Source organism: Brugia malayi, assembly GCF_000002995.4.
Source record: "Brugia malayi strain FR3 genome assembly, contig: Bm_v4_Chr2_contig_001, whole genome shotgun sequence".
Taxonomy (NCBI): Eukaryota; Metazoa; Nematoda; class Chromadorea; order Rhabditida; family Onchocercidae; genus Brugia; species Brugia malayi.
In genome coordinates, this window is record NW_025062476.1 from 1060158 (window position 1) to 1081996 (window position 21839).

The 21839-nt window shown below is 23.4% G+C and overlaps 3 protein-coding genes across 4 annotated transcripts; 2 read left to right on the plus strand and 1 right to left on the minus strand.

The window, feature by feature from the left end:
- Positions 1-5718: 5718 nt before the first annotated feature.
- Positions 5719-7035, plus strand: Bm13727 (Uncharacterized protein; the record flags this gene model as incomplete). The annotated part of the gene is made up of 4 exons (XM_043078028.1): positions 5719-5784; positions 6068-6226; positions 6671-6760; positions 6874-7035. 4 exons carry the CDS (start codon positions 5719-5721, stop codon positions 7033-7035), a joined length of 477 nt encoding a protein of 158 aa, XP_042933962.1.
- Positions 7036-9482: 2447 nt separating this feature from the next.
- Bm11557 (Uncharacterized protein) lies at positions 9483-11137 on the minus strand (the record flags this gene model as incomplete). Of its 2 annotated transcripts, XM_043078029.1 has the most annotated exons (5): positions 9483-9638; positions 9752-9841; positions 10054-10206; positions 10739-10858; positions 11060-11137. In XM_043078029.1, 5 exons carry the CDS (start codon positions 11135-11137, stop codon positions 9483-9485), a joined length of 597 nt encoding a protein of 198 aa, XP_042933963.1. The 2 variants fall into 2 exon arrangements, with proteins under 2 accessions (XP_042933963.1, XP_042933964.1); XM_043078030.1 differs by lacking the exon at positions 11060-11137 and having other exon boundaries at positions 10739-10852.
- A 3828-nt stretch (positions 11138-14965) lies between these two features.
- Positions 14966-19904, plus strand: Bm8824 (Uncharacterized protein; the record flags this gene model as incomplete). Its single annotated transcript, XM_043078031.1, has 5 exons — positions 14966-15037; positions 18029-18246; positions 18496-18730; positions 18882-19398; positions 19561-19904. The coding sequence occupies 5 exons, from the start codon at positions 14966-14968 to the stop codon at positions 19902-19904; spliced, it is 1386 nt and encodes a 461-aa protein (XP_042933965.1).
- Between the last annotated feature and the right edge of the window lie 1935 nt (positions 19905-21839).

The window sequence follows — 21839 nt, forward strand, 5'->3', positions numbered from 1 at the left end:
AGATTTAGCAATATCTGATACTTCATCGGTTTTCCTGAATGGTTCAGTGATCTATAATGACGGATTTACTGGACAGCTATCATCAGTTGATTTCATTCAAATGATTTGCTGGTTTCCGAAATTTTTCCTTCGTTGGGCAGTTGTTGGTATTTTTATTGCCATTTTAATTTGTTTATTTGCAGGACATTCAGATATTCGGTAAATTTTGATTAATTCTATGACATTCAGATATCCGGTAAATTTTGATTAATTCTATGACATTCAGATATCCGGTAATTCTAATAAGCTTCTGTGATATTAAAATGACAATTGCTACTTCTCAATATAACTGAGAGCATTTACATTTTTATTTGTTTGCATTGAAATGCACTGTTATTCACTTCAAACATTCATTCCCAATGTCAGTCAGAATATTGTTAAGGTTATATTTATCATATCAATGTGATAAGTTTTTTTTTTTTTTTTTTACTTTTTTCTAATTTTTATTTTATTTTTCTTTTTCATTTTGATTTTAGTTTATTCAAAATGCAGCAAGATGACAAAACCAATTTCTATTTGAGCGCTTTATTAATATTTATATCAAATTTGCATTAGTATTAAATAATGACCCATTTATATGTCAAAAGTTGTTCGCATCACTTTTTTTTTTTTTTTATAGTATGTATGGATGGAACTTTTTTTAAATATGTAATATTAAATTATGATTTTCATATTAAAATTATGTATTTTATGATGCTAAATCTTAATTAGGTTTTATTATATCATATTGTATTGTTGCTGTTTTTTTTTTTTTTTTTTTTTTTTTTTATGATTTATTTAGTGTGTTTAAAATTTTTATTGTTGATTTACATTGTTATTTTTATATAATTTAATTACTCGAATAACTTATATTGTTATTTTCATATCATTTAATTACCCGAATAACTTACATTGTTATTTTCATATCATTTAATTACCCGAATAACTTATATTGTTATTTTCATATCATTTAATTACCCGAATAACTTGGCAAATTGATATTTGGAAAGTAATCATAATAGAATATTTATTTATCATTTCCAAAAAAAAAAAAAAAAAAAGAAATTATACTAGCTGTTAAAAATTATTCCATTTATCATCTGATATTGAACATTTCATATAATTTACCTTTGTCACATTGCCTTTCTAACTAATTTAAAAAAGTCTTTCGTAAACAATTCGTTGTGATAATTTGAAAACTACCTGTGACATAGTTATGCTAATAATTCCAACTTTTTTTTTTTTCTGAATTCCATTATTTATTATTTCACTTGCATATTATAAATGATTTTGTATAGTTTTTTGCTTAATTTAAAAAGCATTTTTTTATGCTTTTTAAAAGGAAAAGTTTCTTTCTTTTATTTATATGCTCAATTTTATTGATTTCTAATACGTTTACTTCTAATATATTATATTATTCACTTCGTAAAAGTGCTGTTCAATTTTTTCCTTTTTTCTTTTTATTATCTTTTCCAAAAACATTCATTGTTTAATTTTTGATATAATTAAATATAAATTATTATATGATATAAAAGGGAAAATATTGATATAAAAAATTATTATATAATATTATATGATGGCAATTATTTTCCATCATATATTAATTATCTCTCCCTTTTTTTTTTTAAAATTTGTAAAATTTCGTTTTTTAAAATTAAAATTTGTTTGGGAATAGTTTTGATTATATTGTTGTGGTTATGCATATTTCTATTTTCAAATGATAATAAATTAGTGAAAATTTTTGATACATTGAAACCGTTGTATTATTATCTCCAAAAATTACTCATATACTCTTTTAAATTCTTAGATAAATTGGAATTTTAGTCTTGAATTAACTTACAAAATTTGATTAACTTACAGAGATTAACTTATTAATTAATCAAACTAAATAACTCCTAGAAGTATCAATTTCTAAATCATTTCACAAAAATATCTGACAGTTTATGCATAGTATTTAAATGAAGTTAATTGTTAATTTCACATGTATTTGAAGGAAAAAATGAAAAAATTTCAAAATCAACATTAACTACTAAGATAGCTATATCAAATATAATTAGATAATAAATCCTCTCTTATAATACTTATGAAATTTAAAGAAAAGAAAAAAAAAATATTTTACCAATAAATTCTAAATTTATCATACTTATTATATGACTATAACCGAATAACTTTTAGCCTAAAAAATTTACTTAAATATATAGCAAAAAAAAGAGAGCTAAATACAAAATAAAAAATAGTATAAAGAAAACCAAGAAATAAGTTACTAATTAGCTAAATTTAAGATTTAATTTGAATTAAAATTTGATAATTTGCTAATAATAAATAAGCATATATCATTCATATTTTTATCACATTGCAATTTTTTTATCAGTAAAGAGAGAAATGTTATCTTAGAAATCTGAAAAATATTTTACAGTAATTTCTTTCAATTCATAAATTTAAATGTAAAATTGATTATTTCAACGAATGCTTTACATTAAGTAAAATTAATGAACAATCGAGCAGACTTATCGAATGGAAAATCGAAACAATATAATTCTTTTTTCGTTTAAAATTACAAAGATAAGAAAGGAATTTTTTGAGATACATTTTTTTTTTTTTTTTTTCTTTTTCTATTAAATATTTTTCTAACTTTTCCATCAAAGTAAGTTCTATGATTAATTCTAAATTTTAATACATTATGGAGTTTATCTTATAATTTTTCAATTCCTATAAAAAATATCATCTACTAAAGTACTAACCTTCAAAAAAAAGAGAACGAAAAAAAAAAAAAATCTAACTTTTAACTTTTTTTTTTTTCAAAATCAAAGCTTTTATAGTCTGAAAAAAAAAAATTTTTTTTTTTTTTGAAAAAAGATATTATTTTAGAGAAAATAAATTTTACAAATCAGTGAAAAAATCAGAAAAAGAAGTTAGTCATAAATAATTAATAAAAATGTCGTTTTTTCTTTCTCTTTTTTTTTTCAATTATTTATTCGAAATGAAAATTATTTATTTATTTTTTTTTTTTTTAAAAGCAAAATAAAATACAATTTCGAATTTATATTTTTTCTTTTTGTAAAAACTAATGTGTTTTCTAAGAAATGAAAATGCATCTTCTAGCAAAATACAACGCTATTAGCGTGTTAATCATTTCTTCTTAAAATAATAATAATAATAATAGTAATAATAATAATGATAATAATAATGATATTAATAATAATAACAATAATAGTAATAATAATAGCAATAATAATAATAATAATAATAACAATAATAATAATAATAGCTAAGTGATAATATCATTATTAAATATTAAATCGGAATAATAAATTAGTGATAACAAATAATTATTTTCATTCCAGTTTTAAGTTAATTAACTTTTATCAGACATAAATAATATCTCTCTATGGATTATCATCAATAATGACCACTAGATTTGACCAATGATATTATAATTTTATCTATTGTTTACACTTTATAAAACTAACATTATAGTTGAATAAAATAAAATAAAAAAAAATTCATTTTTGAAAAATTTACAGTTTTTCGTCTTTTAATCAATGAAATATCAATTTGTTTGCTTGGAAAAGATAAGAAAAAAATAAACTAAAAAATATATACATACAACTTTAAATTTTACATATAACTTTACTTAATAAACTAAAAATATACATACAACTTTAAATTTTACATATAACTTTACTTAATAAACTAAAAATATACATACAACTTTAAATTTTACATATAACTTTACTTAATAAACTAAAAATATACATACAACTTTAAATTTTGCATATAACTTTACTTAATAAACTAAAAATATACATACAACTTTAAATTTTGCATATAACTTTACTTAATAAACTAAAAAATTGAAATAATAGTGCTATAATTGATAAAAAACCAATGATATATTTAATATTTCAAAATTGTTTAAATATACTACATTCTAGGAACTTTTTTTTAGCCTCAACAATAGCCAAATAAAATATAGGGTAAAAAAAAATTACGAGGAAATAAAAAAAAAAAGAAAAAAAGAAAGAAAAAACATATAAATTGAATAAAATTAAATTAGAATTAAAAATTCATTAAATAACATTTAATATTTTTCTTATAATTATAACAAAAAGATAAAAAAGAAAAAGAAAAAAAAAAAGGAAAATAAACGAAAAGAAAAGAAAAATGAAAAAATGCAACGCGTAAGATTGCAATCAGAAATTTTTTTAAACAGTATAAAAGATCAAACAAACTTTGAAAATTTTCAAATGAAATTTTTTGAAAACTAAAAATTTTTATTTTATCTATTTTCCTTCTCAGTTTTTCTACTAATTGAAAAAGTAAAAATGTAACATTAATGTCATTTTCTTCATCGAAAATAATAATATTACAATGTGTTTTTTGATAATGAAATGAGAAATATTTCAGATTGAATGAATTAACTGATAATATAAAACAAAATGAGTAATTTTATCATTTTTGTTATCAATCATTTTAAACTTTTATCTCCAACTATAAAATTAGCTATTTTGAAACAAAAAGATTAAAAGTTTCTCTCTAGCACTGCATAAATAATAAGATAAGAAGAATCATTTTATACTGTAAAAATATACGTTAAAAATGATACGTACGTGTACGTTTGAAAATTGTAACATTTTTATACATAACAATGAATCATATTGCTTGGATATTATTTATTTTATTGAAGAGAATGAAACAAAATTAAAAGATTTATGAAATAATTCAATTAATATTGGTTACTTTCAAATTCAATATTTTCTCAATTTCAGTATAAAGTTTATGATAATTCTTTTATTTATAAGTTTTCTCAATATTAACTTAATTGTAATGAAAATTAAATTCCTACTTACATTCTTTAATTTTGCTATGAAATGAAACTTTTCATTTTAGGAAAGATAAAAGTATTGAAAAAAAAAAAATGGTAAGTAATATCTTATTTTACTGTAAATCAGAAAAAGAAATTGATTCGGGAAATACTGTTAATTCGGGAATTAATTCGGGAAATACTATCACATGTAACACAATCAAAAATAATATCAATTTTCAGATTTTCATCTTCTCACTGCTATTTTCTTTTTCGAAATCATTCAAATCAATAATATTTATCAATAGTTAAACGATTAATTATTAAATTATGAATGTAAAAAATAAAAATACAATAAAAAAGAAGTCAAGGAATTATATTAAAATTTGTAAAAATTCAATTAAATATGAAGTAGCACACAGTAATGTGATAAAATTAACGAACCACTGATTGTTGTTCGAAAGCAATTATATGCTTATGTCTCTTTTTATGAATATTAAATGTAAGAATATTTCCAACATTTCAATAATTTACAAATTAAAAATTACATAACATAATTTGTTCAATTACTAAAAATTAATTAGTTTATTGCAAATGAAATAAAACTAACCGATCAAATAAGTACAGAAATCATATATATGTATTATAAGGAAGAAGATAATGTATTTATTATTATTATTTAACGATTGTAGTTTGGTTATTTTTCACAAAGCGAACATCAAAGTGTATTACATTGTGGTTCTGGTTTTGTTCATTGTGATGTTCGTAGTACGTTGTTATGATGTTTTCTATTAGTTGAATGGTTCACTGTGGTTTGTTGCTTATTTTATTAGGTTGGGGAAGGTTGTGATACTCTTGTCATATGGTTTAATTTTTTAGAGATTTGAAATTTTATCATGAGTGCGAATGCAATAGCTGTGTTACGTGGCGATAATGTTAATGGGATTATTCGATTTAAACAGGTAAATTAAAAGAGACCTTTTAATTGGACGATAGAAATTTGTAAATAAAAATGTTGGCTTTCTATTAAGCCAATATTTAAATTATTTTTTACAAAAGTTTATTCCTATGTAATGTACATCTCAAAAATATTGTTTAGAATAAGGAAAAATAGATTGGTATAGTTATCAGCGTAACTTATGGATGTGTTTATTCTATTTTCTCAATAGTGCCGTGACACTGTTGTTGAATTGTGGGTATTTTATTATGCAATAAACATTAACCGTTAAATCAGCATTTTTAAAGGAGAAAGAAGGATCGCCAACAACTATTAGTGGTGAAATCAAAGGTTTAACTCCCGGTTTGCATGGTTTTCATGTACATCAATACGGTGATACTACAAACGGATGTATTTCTGCTGGTCCACATTTCAATCCTTACAATAAAACACATGGCGGTCCAACCGTTAGTTTTATTCTATCTCCAAGGGAAAGAGGAATTACGTTAAATATACGTTAGTTTTATTGGTTTAATTTCAGGAACAATACCTGGTTCTAAATGTTTGTAATATGACATAAATCGAGAAGTTCTTTTTTTTTTTTTTTTTTTTTAATTTGGGCAGAGGTATATTTTCAATAATCAAAAACATTTATGCAACATTGCAACAACGGTATTGACATTGATAAGAGTGATATAGAATGAATAGTTTAGTTGCTCAATATCAATTTCAGTTTCAAGGTCTTTATAAAATTATGTCCTTTAAATTATTTAAATTTTTTCCTTTAAATTAATTATAAGACTTATATCCCTTAAATTAAAAATTATAAGACTTATGTTTATAAACAAATTTTAATTTTAATGGGAGATCGGCATTTCTTTTATTTTTGCTAATTCACAAGTGATGTTTAGGATGAAATGAGACATGTTGGTGATCTTGGAAATATTGTGGCTGGAGCTGATGGCACTGCTCACATTGATATTTCTGATAAGCATGTACAGGTATACCAAAATTACGTCAGACTAACACAATCATTGTTGCATATTTCTCGACATCTATTCAAATCTTATATTTCTGTTATAATTCTTATATTTTCCTATTCTCGCATTTCCAGTTACTCGGTCCCAATTCAATAATTGGCCGTTCAATTGTTGTGCATGCTGATCAAGACGATCTCGGGAAAGGAGTTGGTGACAAGAAGGACGAAAGTCTTAAAACCGGTAATGCTGGTGCCCGTGTTGCATGTGGTATTGTTGCCGTTGGTGCTGCTTCTTGAATTGATTTTTTGTTTTTTTGTGAACTTCTGTCCAAGACGATGAGATTTGAACACTCTAATAATGATTTGTCAGATGTCATTCCTTCTTGCTTCCAGTGTTTCTGTCTCCTATTAAATTTCCTTGTGCAAAAAAAAAAAAAAAAAAAAAAAAAAAAATGTCTGTTCTACTGAAAAAGGGATGTGCATCTCATTTCAACTCCATTTTTTCATTGCTAATTTCTTCATTACCATTAGACTCAAACACTTTTTGTATTGTTAAATTTCGTAGTTCTCGCATTTTCAATAGAATATCAAGTAAAAAGTAATTAAAAGGTAAGGAAAAAAATTCATTGGTTTCTCGATGCCTTTAGTATTACATTTTATAGCAGATTTCGGTACTTTTATTAATATATTTTGTGTATGTTTTAATAAATTTTAATGTTACAATGTTCAAGAAAATTCAACAATGAAAATTCCATTTCTTTTTAAATAAGCAAAGTATGGGAAGTATGCAAAATACCTGAACCAATTTGAAGTTTATTATATTAAAAAAAGTTTTGAAGTTTCGAAGTTCGAAGTCATTTTGGATTCCAGTTTTCTTAATTGCAGTGATTGTGGTAGGTAACCGTAATGCCGAATATATATGTTTTTAATGACTAAATACAGTAGCAAAAAAACAAAAACTAAACAATCATGCATTAACCAACAAAATTTACCAAAAAAAAAAAGGACTGGCATACGCACATTCCAAAGAAAGACCGGAAGTTCGTCGGTATTTTTTCGGTTTAAACAAAACTTTACTCTCGAATTGATAGATTTTGATTACCTGGGTAATAATCCAATGCAAAAACAAATTCTAAGTATTTATTTAAAAAAAAATAAAATAAGACGAAGTAGGGATAACAATGAAAGTAAGAATAATCATTGATTGCCTTCAATAGCAAAGACTTTTTCCCACAAATAGTTCTTTTTCCTACAATCAGAAATCGATTTTTGTTGTGACGGTGAATTTATATGATCTAACTATTAAAATAATGGAACAAGTCATAGGTATGTATGGTCGTTTGTTTGAGTATAAATATTTAAAAATTTTGTACTTTCTAATTATGAGTGTCTTTTTTTTTTTTTCACTTAAAAATGTTTATTTCTAGATATATCTGCTATCGATTATTGGATCAATATTAGTTACAGGTAAAAGATTCAACATAATCATTAAAATATGAAACAGAATTCGCTATATTATTTGATTTCCTATTTTATGAAGCCATTAACAGTACTATTATTGTTTCTGCTTGTAAACAAATGATTAATTAATTGATAAATTCCAAAAATATGATTAAATTTTGCCAACAATTATTAGCTATCAAATCAAAGGCTAGCTTCATTTTTAGCCTTTTCAATAAAACTCATGATGGTCCTACCGCTAGTTTCAATATATCTAAAAAAGGAAAATAAAAAACAATTTCTGCTAATTGTTATATCTCATTTCATTTCGCCATTTTTTAAAGTCTTATTTCTCGAAATAATGTTTAATTTGAAGCAATTTTCCGATAAAATAGCTTATTTGATAAGAACTTAACGAGAATTATATTTCTTATAAGGCATAAGGTAGGTTATTTTTACCAATAAATAATTTTAATTCGATTTTTAGGATTTAAATGAGATAAATCGGTTGTCTTGGAAACGTTAAAATTGGAAATGATGGTATTGCTCATATTAATATCATCAGTAATTATCAAGATAAGCAGTTAGCTTAAAAATATCTTCATAAAAGTTGATTTTTAATTTTCTAAGATTTTTCTCAACTTGACATTTTTAGTTATCAGGTTTCATTTGAATAAGTGAATTTAAATCCGTTTCATTTTAAATCCGTTCACTTGTGCATGCTAATCCGGATGATATGATAAGATGAATGAAAGTTTAAAAATTATTAGTATTGCTGTTTTTACTTAAAATCATTAGTTTTAAAATTAAAATTTATAGTGTAACAATAATTTCATTCGCATTCATTTCATTACTATTTTTAACAATATTATTATTTATTTCTCAGCAGTGTTTATATATATATATTCATTTACAATTTGAAATTTTGATAAACATAAATTTGCATCGTGTAAGCATATTATCATATTGATCATCCTTATATGTACGTTATAATTTCACTTACAAATTTATTTAGTAAGCATAAGTAGGTTAACAAAAATAAGATCAATTAATATTTTAATACATCTTTTATTCTTTCTAAAAAGATGCATGAAAATATTTCAGACTTTAATTTTGGCAAAATTATCAAAAGGATGAATAATAATATTTGATATTAAAAATTAAGAAAGAAAAATTATTAATGAATACCATTAATGTTTGTTATAATCAAAAATAGAGTTTTTTTTTTTTTTTAATTTTAATTTCAAATCTCATTTCTTTTCATACACACACAAAAAAAAAAAAAAGAAAAAAGAAAATTCACTTCAAGCACTGATGGCAACAATACCACATGCAACACGGCCACCAGCATTACCGGTTTTAAGACTTTCGTCCTTCTTGTTACCAACTCCTTTCCCGAGATCGTCTTGATCAGCATGCACAACAATTGAACGGCCAATTATTGAATTGGGACCGAGTAACTGGAAATGCGAGAATAGGAAAATATAAGAATTATAACAGAAATATAAGATTTGAATAGATGTCGAGAAATATGCAACAATGATTGTGTTAGTCTGACGTAATTTTGGTATACCTGTACATGCTTATCAGAAATATCAATGTGAGCAGTGCCATCAGCTCCAGCCACAATATTTCCAAGATCACCAACATGTCTCATTTCATCCTAAACATCACTTGTGAATTAGCAAAAATAAAAGAATTGCCGATCTCCCATTAAAATTAAAATTTATTTATAAACATAATTTATTTATAAACATATTTATAAACACTATACCCTTTGCCCAAATTTAAAAAAAAAAAAAAGAGATTTACATCATTTAGAATCAGGTATTGTTCCTGAAATCCTCTTTCTCTTGGAGATAGATTAAAACTAACGGTTGGATCGCCATGTGTTTTATTGTAGGGATTGAAATGTGGACCAGCAGAAATGCATCCGTTTGTAGTATCACCGTATTGATGTACATGAAAACCATGCAAACCGGGAGTTAAACCTTTGATTTCACCACTAATAGTTGTCGAATTTTTGCCCTATAAAATTAAAAATTATTTCTGAAATTTACCAATGAATTAATCACTTCTTTACAAGTAGAAACAATGATAGTATTGTTAATAGTTGAATAAAATACGAAATCAAAATAAGATAGTAAATTGCATTTCATTTTTTTGATGTTTTATCTGTAAAATAACTTATCGAAAGATCACACTGTAGTATTGGTGCAATAATCGATGATAGATAAATTGGAGGAATGTTTGGTGATAGCATATATTAAGCTTTATTTATCATAAATTAAGCATAAATCAAAAAATTGTTGCTAACAGAAGCACATACCTATCATAAGTTTAGCATAAATCAGAAAGCAATTACGTTGAGAGCTGTGTTAGCTGTTCTATAACTATTGAAAGCATCAAAAAAAAAAAAAATATTTAATTAAATTTAATTTAATTTAATCATTAAGAAATGAGAAAAGACAGAATATTAAAAAAAAAAGTTGTATAAATTGTTTTAAAATAAAAATAAATTTCATTAACTGTAAATTTTAATACATTTAAATAGAATTACCTGTTGAAAATGAATAGTTCCATTAACATTGCCATTATCACTATGTAATATTGCTATTGCTGTTGCTGTTGTTGTTATTGTTCTTCTTATTGTTATTGTCGTATTATTTTGCATATTTGGCTGAAAATTTTACAGTTTAATAATAGTTTTAATTTTAGGTTTAAATAGTTTTTAAAAAAAAAAAGTAAAATTATTAATTATAAGATGGTTATATGAATTAATTTAGAAAAAAAAAAAAACATTCAATTAATTATGGTACAGCAAAAAAAATTTAGCATTTGCATTTTTTTTGTTCATTTAAAAGAATAAAAATTTCGATACTTTAAAATATCGTTGATTTGATGTTGCATAAGTGATAAAAATGATATGTGATAAGAAGATAACAAATGATGCAGTCATTATTATCTGAAATTTATTGATAACATTGAGCAAACATTCAATATAATAATTTTAAATCAAAAATAACAAATTAATAACTAATACCATCTTTACGTATAAGTTATACGTTTATTAAAACGTGTGAAACGTTTGTCTTCATTACAAAATAAAATTAAAATAACAAGAAAAAAAACAATGAAATAACAATTGAAGCAACAATTAAACAATCACGGATGCATATGTATTAGCATTTAAGTATAAATTAAAAAAATATAAACGTTTGACACGTGACGTGACACATTTGAACGTGTATTTAACGTATGCGTTTACATGCACTGAAATGAAAAAAAAAAATGAAACAACAGATATTAATATATATATATAAAAAAAGAAAAACTGATTTCTTTAAAACGAAGTAAACAAGTTTGTTTACTTCTAATCCATTAATATTTTAATGCGCGATTAAAGTTCAAACAATTTTAAAATTGTGTAAAATCAATGAATCAGCACAACCAATACACATATTAAAGATGAAATGTGATTGTTTATCATTATCAGTGATTATTATCATTGTATAAGCTGAAAATGCGTCCATCATTCATTGCATGATTTTAGGTTTATATGCAATTAAATTAATCATTGAAAATTATTATTATTGCATATTTATTTTTAATTTTCCTGCAAAATTTTATTTATATTTTGATTAAATTTGTATAATAAAAAATTCAAATTTTCTTCGCTTTTATTTTTTTTTTTTTCATTTTATAATCAGTTCAAATTGAATAAAATTAATCCATTTATATTTTAAATTAAATTAACTTCTTATTTCAATGATTAAAAGCTTTTATATTATTGTGATTTGGAAGAAAAAATGATTTTGAAAGGAAGAATTTTAACATTTCAAATTGCTATGTCTGTTCCTGGCACCGTTTGTTGTTTGAACTAATCAAATAGTACTTAAGATTTCATTTTAAAGAAACTATTCGTATTGGTTCAGCTACCTCAAAGCATTTATATCATTTTGATGAGTAATTAAAAGAGTTATTTAATTTTTTGCATCATTGAATGAAATGCAAGAACTGAATAAATTCTTTGGAAATTATTACAAATAATTTAGCAAAAAATAAAATTTTAATTTTAGTAAAATTTTAAAATTATATGTATAATTAAAATAAAATAATAAATGAATTGAACAAAAATTTTTATAAATAATAAAAATTATTTGAAAAGGAACAAAAGAAGAACGAAGTAAAGAAAGTAATGGTAAAATTGTTATTTGCTGATTTTCATTGTGCTTTTCTAAAAGAAAAAAATAATTTCTGCTAGTATAACTCTTTTCTTTCTACATTTAACAATGAAAATTTCTCTCTTGTTAAAACATAAATTAGTGATTCATCTATTTTAATTCCAAATTTGTTCTTTTTTTTTTTTTTTTTTTTTTATTTGAAATTTTTCTAAAAATAAATTTGGATACATTTACACAAATAAAATTGTTTTTAAAGCTATTTTGAAGTGAACTGCAGTTGATAAACAAGTAATTGTTTATTAATCACTCTAACTTTTTAATTAAAAAAAAATTAACAAAGTTCCAAATCAGTTTACTTTAGAAATTATGAAAAAAAAAGTAGGTGATAGTAAGCTTAATTTTGAAAAAAAAAAAAAAAAAAAAAACGATTATATAATTTTGTGTATTTTTTGTATTTCAGTTTAAAGAATAATTTAAATTCTAGAATTGTATTAAAAATTATTCATATCATCCAATTTTCCTTATTCTTCCTTTTTTTTTTTTTCTAAGTTACAGTAAACATAAATTGAAAAAATATAACAATGATTTTGCAAACAATTATCATTTGCTAATTAAATGACAATTTTTATTTTAATTCAAAAAAAAAAAAAAAAAAAACTTAATGAATCATAAATTAATTTTATCATAATAATTTTATCGATAATAATTAATGACATAGCTAATATATTCTTTTAAATTAATTCCATTTTATTTTAATTTTTTTTTTCCTATTACACTATAATTTTTAAAATTTATCCAAAATCAAATTACCGATTGCATTTTAATAACAAAAGAAACAGTGTAATTACTTATGTATTACTTATAAGATAATTAGAAGAAACAAAACTGATCAAAATTTTTACTTATTCATTTTTATTTTTAATATATTTTATGTTTTACTTATTTTAATATATACAAAATTTACTTATTTATTTTATATTTTAGTCTGATCTTTCTTTTTCTTGTTTCATTTCTGTTTTATGCATAAATCCTAAAGCATATGGGTAAATTAATACTTATTTGAAATAAATTCAAAAAAAAAAAAAAAAATTAAGACGAAGAAAAAGAGTGAAACAGGTCAAAATCAAGTTTTTTTTTTTTTTTAAATTTTCCTAAAGGTTATTATTAGCATTTTGTTGTACATATGCATTCTTTAAGTAAATTAAATGAATTAAGTAAGTAAATGAACTGAAGTAAGTAAGTAATGCAAAACTAGCTAGTAGCAAACAGAATGTTAATCCATTGCTTTAACAAAAAACGAGTAAAAATGCAAATGATAAAAATATATTTTACTACTGAAGGAAAAAATTTTATTAGCATTGTAAATATTATTGTTACAATACAATTGGATAAATTGTTGGGTAAAAAGTTAGGAATAGGAAGAAAGAATTGGGTAAAAGGAGTGGAAGAGTCGGAAAGAATTGAATGAAAAGTTAGAAATGAAAACTGGAATTTTCATTTCAAATTTCTTTCTGTTACAAAATTTCATCCAGTTTTTTGGTAAAAAAAATAACTATGTAAGCGGTAAAAAAACAAAAGATAGAAAAGAATTGAAAATGAGAAAGTTTTACTCTTTCAAAATTTTACATGAAAAAAAAAAAGAACAAAAGGAAAAGGAGAACAAATAGAAATGAAAATGAAAATGTTTTGTAAATTTTTGGAGAATTTTTTTTTTTTTGAAAGTAAAAAAAAAAATTAATAAATGAAATAATTTCAAATTATATTATCAATTGAAAAAAAAAAAAATTTTTTTTTTTTCACAATCACTACTATTTCATTAATTCATTCAGAAATTATCAGACTTGCTTCTCTTTTTTTTTTTTTTTTTTGAAGAAAAAAAAATTTAAAGAGCAAGTAAATATTTTGTTAGAAATTAACTTCCATTGTTGTTTTTATATATATTTTTTTTTCAAAACATTTTACAATTATTTAATTTATTGTCTAAAAAAAAATTTTTTTTTTTTTTTTATTCTACTTACTTTTTTATTCTACTGTTGAAAATTATTTTCGAGCTTGTCATTTCATTTGTTCTAGCAATTGAAATTAAATTTAGCTTACGATAATACAATCATGATTGGATTTATTTGTATACTTTATATGAGTGAGTCTATAGTTTTGTTTGTCAATGAGACAAATCTATGTGTCGAAGTGTCACATCAAAGTTTCCTGAAAAAAAAAAAAAAAAAAAGAAAGAAAAAATCAAATACTTTTCAATTATTTGTCCAGGAGTAAAAGCTGCTAGAGGAATGCAAGGAAAGGTAAGCAGATGGAAGGATTATTAGAAAAGGAAAGAGAAATTGGTGCCATTAAAGATCACCGGTGTACCAGCACCTCCTGAAACCGGATAGATAGACAGATATTTGATAATAGGTTGAACATACAAGCGCAACCCGGCACAATATATAAAGGTGAAATGAATTAAAAAAACTTCCTGGTGAAGTTAAAAAGCGGTACTCTTCAATTATTAAGTAGCATAAATTTCGAAATTCAATTGATTCCTTAAAACATTTCCTTTTTTCTTTCTTCTTTTTTGGGTGAAACAAAACAAAAACAAAAACAAAAAAATGTCAAAGCTTCTAAGTAGTGCTTTGCTAATTGCATCATTGCTTCTTCCCGAGCTTATTCATTCTGCTGAGGTATGCTTTATTCTTTGCTTTTTTTTTTTTTTTTTTTTCATTTTAAAAATTTTATTTTGTATTATTAAATTTCACCTATTAGTTCGAGAGGGAGAGAGAAAGAAAAAAAAGAAAGAAGGAAAGGAAAAAAGTGAAATGAGAGTGAATTATATAAAAATATGTATTTATGTAATCAAAACAGAAGAATTTAATAATAAAATAAATCAAAAATTTGATTGTTTCTTCATTTATTTTATAATTATGTTTGCCTGAATATTTAAAATTTTTTTATTTTAAAATTTAAAAATTTGTTTTAATTTTTTGTTTTAAACGAATAAGTTCAACAGATATTAATTAAGTTTGAGGTATATTCTTAAATGATAATTAATGTCAATATTACTTCTTTTTTTATACTAAAATAATTCAAGTAAGAATTTAAAAGAAAAAAAAAAGATTATAATAGAATGATTATATACATATATTTTTGAGATAGAGGGTATTTTTTATTGAAAGATTTTAAGCCAATAAAACATTGCTAGTAATATACCTTATTTTTATGATGTTTTTTGCAATACAAATTATTTCATTTTAAAATCAAAATTCGTAGAGTGCTTTCAAATTAAATGAGAAGATAAGTGAAATGAGAATCATTTATTTTTAACTGTACATTACTGTTACTACTATTATTATTATTATTGTTATGATTATTATTATTGTGACTACAATACTGATAATTTCAATAATTACTAATTATTATAATAACTTACTTGTTAGTATGAATTTAAATGGATGGTATCCATCTATTAGATAAAGAAAATGGGTAAAAGCAAAAATTGAAATGAAATTTCAATGAAATTTAAAACAAAAAATAAGCTAACTACACACATAAGAAATTTTCAATTATTAACACGGAAAATTTTGGTTACTGTACATTTACAATTACATTACTGTAATAGCAGTGAAAGCATCATTTTTACAGCACCCATTACGGTATCTCACATACCGTAATCCAATGGTTTATTTTAGTTATATTGAAGTTATATGAATTTTTAGTTATATGAATTTTAGTTGTACCGTTTACACTGAAATTTTCAAATAACTAAATTACAACAAATTTTTAACATCATTGATGATAATAACATTTTATTATCATTTCCATTAATTTACATACAATTTCAAATGATCAATCAATATTGCTATCTTTCAACACTTATATTTATATTGCATATAAAAATTACGAATTAAAGAAATTATTTATTATCTTTTAATTTTTCTTTTTGTATGCTTTTTGTATGCACTAATTTTTTTCTTTTTATATTAAAAAAAAAAAAAAAAAATCATAAAAATTTTTATAAACTTTCATTTGTAATTGATTTTTATTTTTCTGGAAGCAACACAGTAAACAAAAAAAAACTAATTAATAATTTTATTTCGAATAAAACATATTTATAATTTTTTGTTAAATTAAATTAAATTTGTGATTGAATATGAATATTTCTGAAATATATCTTTTTCGAAATAGCAAAGAGACAAAAAGATAAAGAGTTAAAAAAACAAATTTATTAAATTTTTCAACAAAAAATAATTAAGAATAAACAATGCTGCAAATAATCAGTTTGACTAAAATTTTGTAATTAAAATTAAAATATTTCAAATATTTAAATTAACTTCCTAAATTAATTTTAATTATCAAACACAAAAATTTCTATGCTTCGTTTATCTTTCTTTATTTCTTCTCCTTCATTCATTCATTTGCATTTACGACTAATTCATCATCATTTCATATTTTGTTTACTTTCTAACTTCCCACTGTTTAAATGCTGTCAACCGATCCAACAATCTATCCCTCTTCCTGTTATATTTTTAACACTCAGCAGACACATCAAAAATGATATTTAATCTTTTTGCTTCAAAATCCATTTGTAAACAAAGAATTACTTTTCCTTTTTTTTTTTTTTTATTTTTGAAGAAATTAGAAAAAAAAATTTTTTTTTTGAGGATAAAAATATTTTCTTAATGAAACTTATTTTAGAAAAAAAAAAAAAAAATAAAATAATATCTAGATTAAAAATCTTAGGTAATATTTGATTGGAAAAAAAATAGATATTAATTACTCTCATGGATAATTTCCTTTATTTTTTTTTTATTTGTTAGATCAAATAGGAATAAAAATATAATATTCAAAAATGCAATTTGTATTAAGAAAAAAAGCAAAATTTTTTTTTTTTTTTTGAAAATTTATTTTTTCAAATATTATGAATTTGTGTAAAAAAATCATTTTCTTCATATAGAAAGCCTTTTAATAAAGTTATTCATTTATTATCAATAAAATTACTGGAGAAAAAATAATATCAAAATGGACTAGTTTAGCTTTACTTCAGTTGATTGATCAAATAATAAATAAATAAATAAACTAGAAATTTACTTGTAAACTAGATAAAAAAAGTATTATTAAAATAGTAACAGTAGTATGTATCAACGACAACTACAATCATAGAAAAACATTAAAGGTTTATTTGAGTAAATAAAATCTGAGCAGCGATAAATAAACAAAATAAAATATAACAAGAAAGAGAGAGAAAAGAAAAAATTAAATTGATATTGTAACTTTGCGGTTACTATTTGAAATAAATTAAACAAATTATTTACTAAATATTTTTTTTTTAAATCGAATAAAATTTTACCGTTTTATTAAATTGAATTGTTAGATTGAATTAAAAATGCAATATTTGAACTAATTCGAAGGTTTGAAAAAAAAAAAAGGAAAGTATGCTCGATGGTTTAGAATTTCCGAAACTAATTATTATTATTTTTTTTTACAATTTTAAATGTTAAGTAAATAAAAAAGTGGCCTTATTTTGGATGAAATTGGAAAAAAAAAATAAAAATGATCTGTAGAATGTTATATACATTATTAACATATTACCAATTTTTTTCAATTAAAAAACTTTTTTCAAAAGAAAAAAAAAATGTTTTTTTTTAAAATCATTTTCAAAATGATTGTATTTCTAGACACAGCTACGTACTCGTGCAAGACGTTGCGTTTGTATTTCGATTAGTTGCGGATGTTATCAACCAACCGGTCCAGTTTACCGACAGCCATTACCGTCTTCATATCGGCAACCAGTTTATCGACAACAACCGGATACAGCACCATGCGTTACAAATTGTATGCAAGGTTGTATGCAAAAGCAACAAAATACATGTCAACAATCATGTCAAAATTTATGGTTTGTTTAAAATTATATTTTTATTAAAGTTAAAATTATATTTTTTTTATTAAATTTTTATTAAAGTTGAAGTTGAAAAAAAAAAAAAATATTTGCACGAAAAGATTTTTTCTTTTTGATAAAAATACAAATTTGCAAAATTAATTCATATATAATTTATATTTATTACATATATTAAAGATAAATTATTTCCTTTAAGCAATGATAACTTATCACTTATTTTTTTTCTATCATTAGCATAATTTACAGCAGCACACAACAAACTTATCAGCAATCAAAAGGATATGCACCAGTATCTTATCAGTATGAACCATCAACCTCTGATATAGCTACTGGTCAACAAAGCGCTACTGGTCAGCAAAGCGCTACTGGAACATGCTTACATGTTTGCATGCCTAGCTGCGAATCACAATGCATTCAACGATCAACACCAGCACCTGCAATATCACAGCACAATAATCCTGTACCTGTAGTAAAAAGCCAGGTAGCCATTCATCATTATTTCATTTAACTTTTTCTTTTCTCCTAATTAAAATTATTTCATAAATTTTAATTATATTGTAAAAAAAAAATCCAGTTCAAATTTTTTCTAAAAAAAATTTTAAATAATTTTTTTTTTTTGAAATTTATTATAGACACCGTCTTATTATCCAGTACAGCAATATGAACCTGCAATGCAACAATATGCTAATAGTGATAATACAGTTTGCGTTCATCTTTGCATGCCATCCTGTGAAAGACAATGCATTGAACGAACAATTCCTGCAATTCCGTCTCATCCGGAACGAACGGAACAGCCAAATGGTATCTATTATCCAAAACCAACACCGGATTCATCAGTATCCTATCAAAATTTCATTCCAGCTAATCAAACATCGATTATCATTCGACCACTTCCAAATAGTGGTACGGCAACAATTTGCTTACCTATTTGTACAGCACCATGTCCAACAGAATGTACCGAAAGTCAAAAACAAAGTGGTGCAGGAGATGAATACACAAATGGTGGTACCACTCAGGAACCAATAACACCTACCCAAACTGATTTACTACCACGTGAAATTTCGATTAGCCTACCGCAATCAATTCAACAATCACCGGATTGCATGAATTTATGTCATGAAACATGCATGCAACAATGTATTGAACAAAGTAATACTCTATTAATTAATTAATTAATTTTTTTTATATTCATAAAAATTAAAATTATTTTACATAAAATTTGAATTGAAAATAAAAAAGAGTTTTTTTTTTAACGATTAAAAATTAAATTAGTTAAAGAGAAAAAAAAAAACTAAATAACATTTTTTTAAGATCAACCGGCTGATCAATGTCAACCATCTTGCTCATATACATGTCATGAAAGTTGCGCTCATTCACCAGTTAATACCGCCACAATCAGTTCCATTCAACAACCACAAATAGAAACGGAAATTTACGAAACGGTTGCACCAATTCCGGATAATTCCATGAATTCACCACTTTTCAAAACTTTCCTCCTTCGATCACCACCATATTATCGTCAAAATGAACCGCAAGTTATCAACTGTCTTTTCGGTTCAGCAAGAAGTGGCCAATGTAAATGTCCATCCGGTTATGTTGTATGCTTATCAACACAATCACGTATCAGTAAACAGCAATGTTGTAGGAGACGATGATAAGAAGAAATGAATGATAATTCATTTGTATGATTACAATATTCTTGCAAAAATTTTTAAATTTCTCAGTTCATTTTTTTTAAAAAAAAAAATTTTTTTTCTTTTACTTCTTTCATTTGAAGTAAAGAAAAATTTCTATTATTATTTTGTATGCACTGATGATACTCGTAAAAAAAAATTTGCTTTTGTTTTTTTTTGCATAAATTTTCAAATAATTTGTACTGCCTTATCTGAATGTAGCATTTGTCAACAATGTTTTTGTAAAATTTTTTCATTTCATTGAATAAAAATTTATTCGTAGAAAATTTAAAACTTTTTAGTATCAAAAAAAAAAAAAAAAGGAAACACAAAAAAATGTTTATTTGTGTGATTTTATAAACAAATGTTATACGTAAACATTACTGATTCTATGTAAGCAAATTACATTAACAAAAAAAAAAAGAGAAAAAAAAGATTGCATTTATTGCTTTGCAAAAACTTTACAGTACATATAACTTGAACAAAATTTCAACTTAAAATATTAAAAAAAGAAATTCGCATAATTCTATGCAATTAATTCTTCTTGCCCATAATACTTTTACTATCATATTTTAATTTCAACAAAACACTTTCATGGATTTTTTTAAAAATTTAAAAATATGATTTAGTCTTTTTCCATCTTCATTACAATCATAAAGAATGAAATTTTATCATCAACTATTAAATCATAAATTTATCAACTTTTTTTTTTGAAATTAATTTTTTTTTTAAAAAAAGCGACAAAAAAAAAATACAAGGAAAAACTAAAGCATGCGCACTGATGAAAATATCAAAACAGTTAAATCATTTAGATTGTATCATACTACACACTTTGAACTTTTCCATTATCACTTGAATTTGGTTATCACTGAATTTGATCATCACCATCATCACTTAAACATGATTTTCATCTGAATTTGATCATCATCATTATCATTTGAACCTGATTATCATCTGGATTTATCATTATCATTATCACTTCAACTTGATTATCACCCGAATTTAATCATCACCACTATCACTTGAACTTGATTATCACCTGAATTTGATCACCACCATTATCACTTAAACTTGATTATCATCCGAATTTAATCATCATTATCACTTGAACTTGATTATCACCTGAATTTGATCACCATCATTATCACTTGAACTTGATTATCACCCGAATTTAATCACTATCATTATCACTTGAATTTGGTCATCGCACTATCAACTTGAATCGTTTGAATACATTCGGTCACTCAGTCATTTGTGCGACTTCATTTTTTTCTTTTTCTTTTTTTTGCATTCAAACATATTATCAATCAAATGATTCAAAACAATTCAGAAAAAAAAAAAAAAAAAACGATCTATGTTATATATAGCATAAGTTTAAGATTAGAGATTAGAGATTGAAGGTTAAAGGTTAAAGGTTCGATTTCTATCAAAGCATTAGCAAAGATTAAAAGTTCGAAAAAAAAGGAATTATTTTATTGATTTAGATAAAGCTTGAAAATGAAAGTGTTGCATTGTGTGAGCACGGATGGCCGAGTGGTCTAAGGCGCCAGACTCAAGCAATAATGTTTATGCTTCACACGAGAATCTCAAAGTGTGTTTGGGGTGTTCTGGTATCGTTATCGATGCGTGGGTTCGAATCCCACTCCGTGCACTAGTACTTTTGCATCTCTCTCTCTTTTTCGTATTAAATTTTAAAATTAAATTTAATTGTATAAAATAAGATTTAAAAAAAAAAAAGAAAATAGTGAACAAATTGTTGAAATATTAAATAAATTTCAAATTTTTTATTTAATTAATTAACTAATTAATTAATTAATATCAATGAATAATGTGAATGTGAACAAAATCATATTAACTTAAATTTGGTGGGGAGCAGAAAGAAGTAAATCTCAGACAAATTTGCTAATTTATATGTTT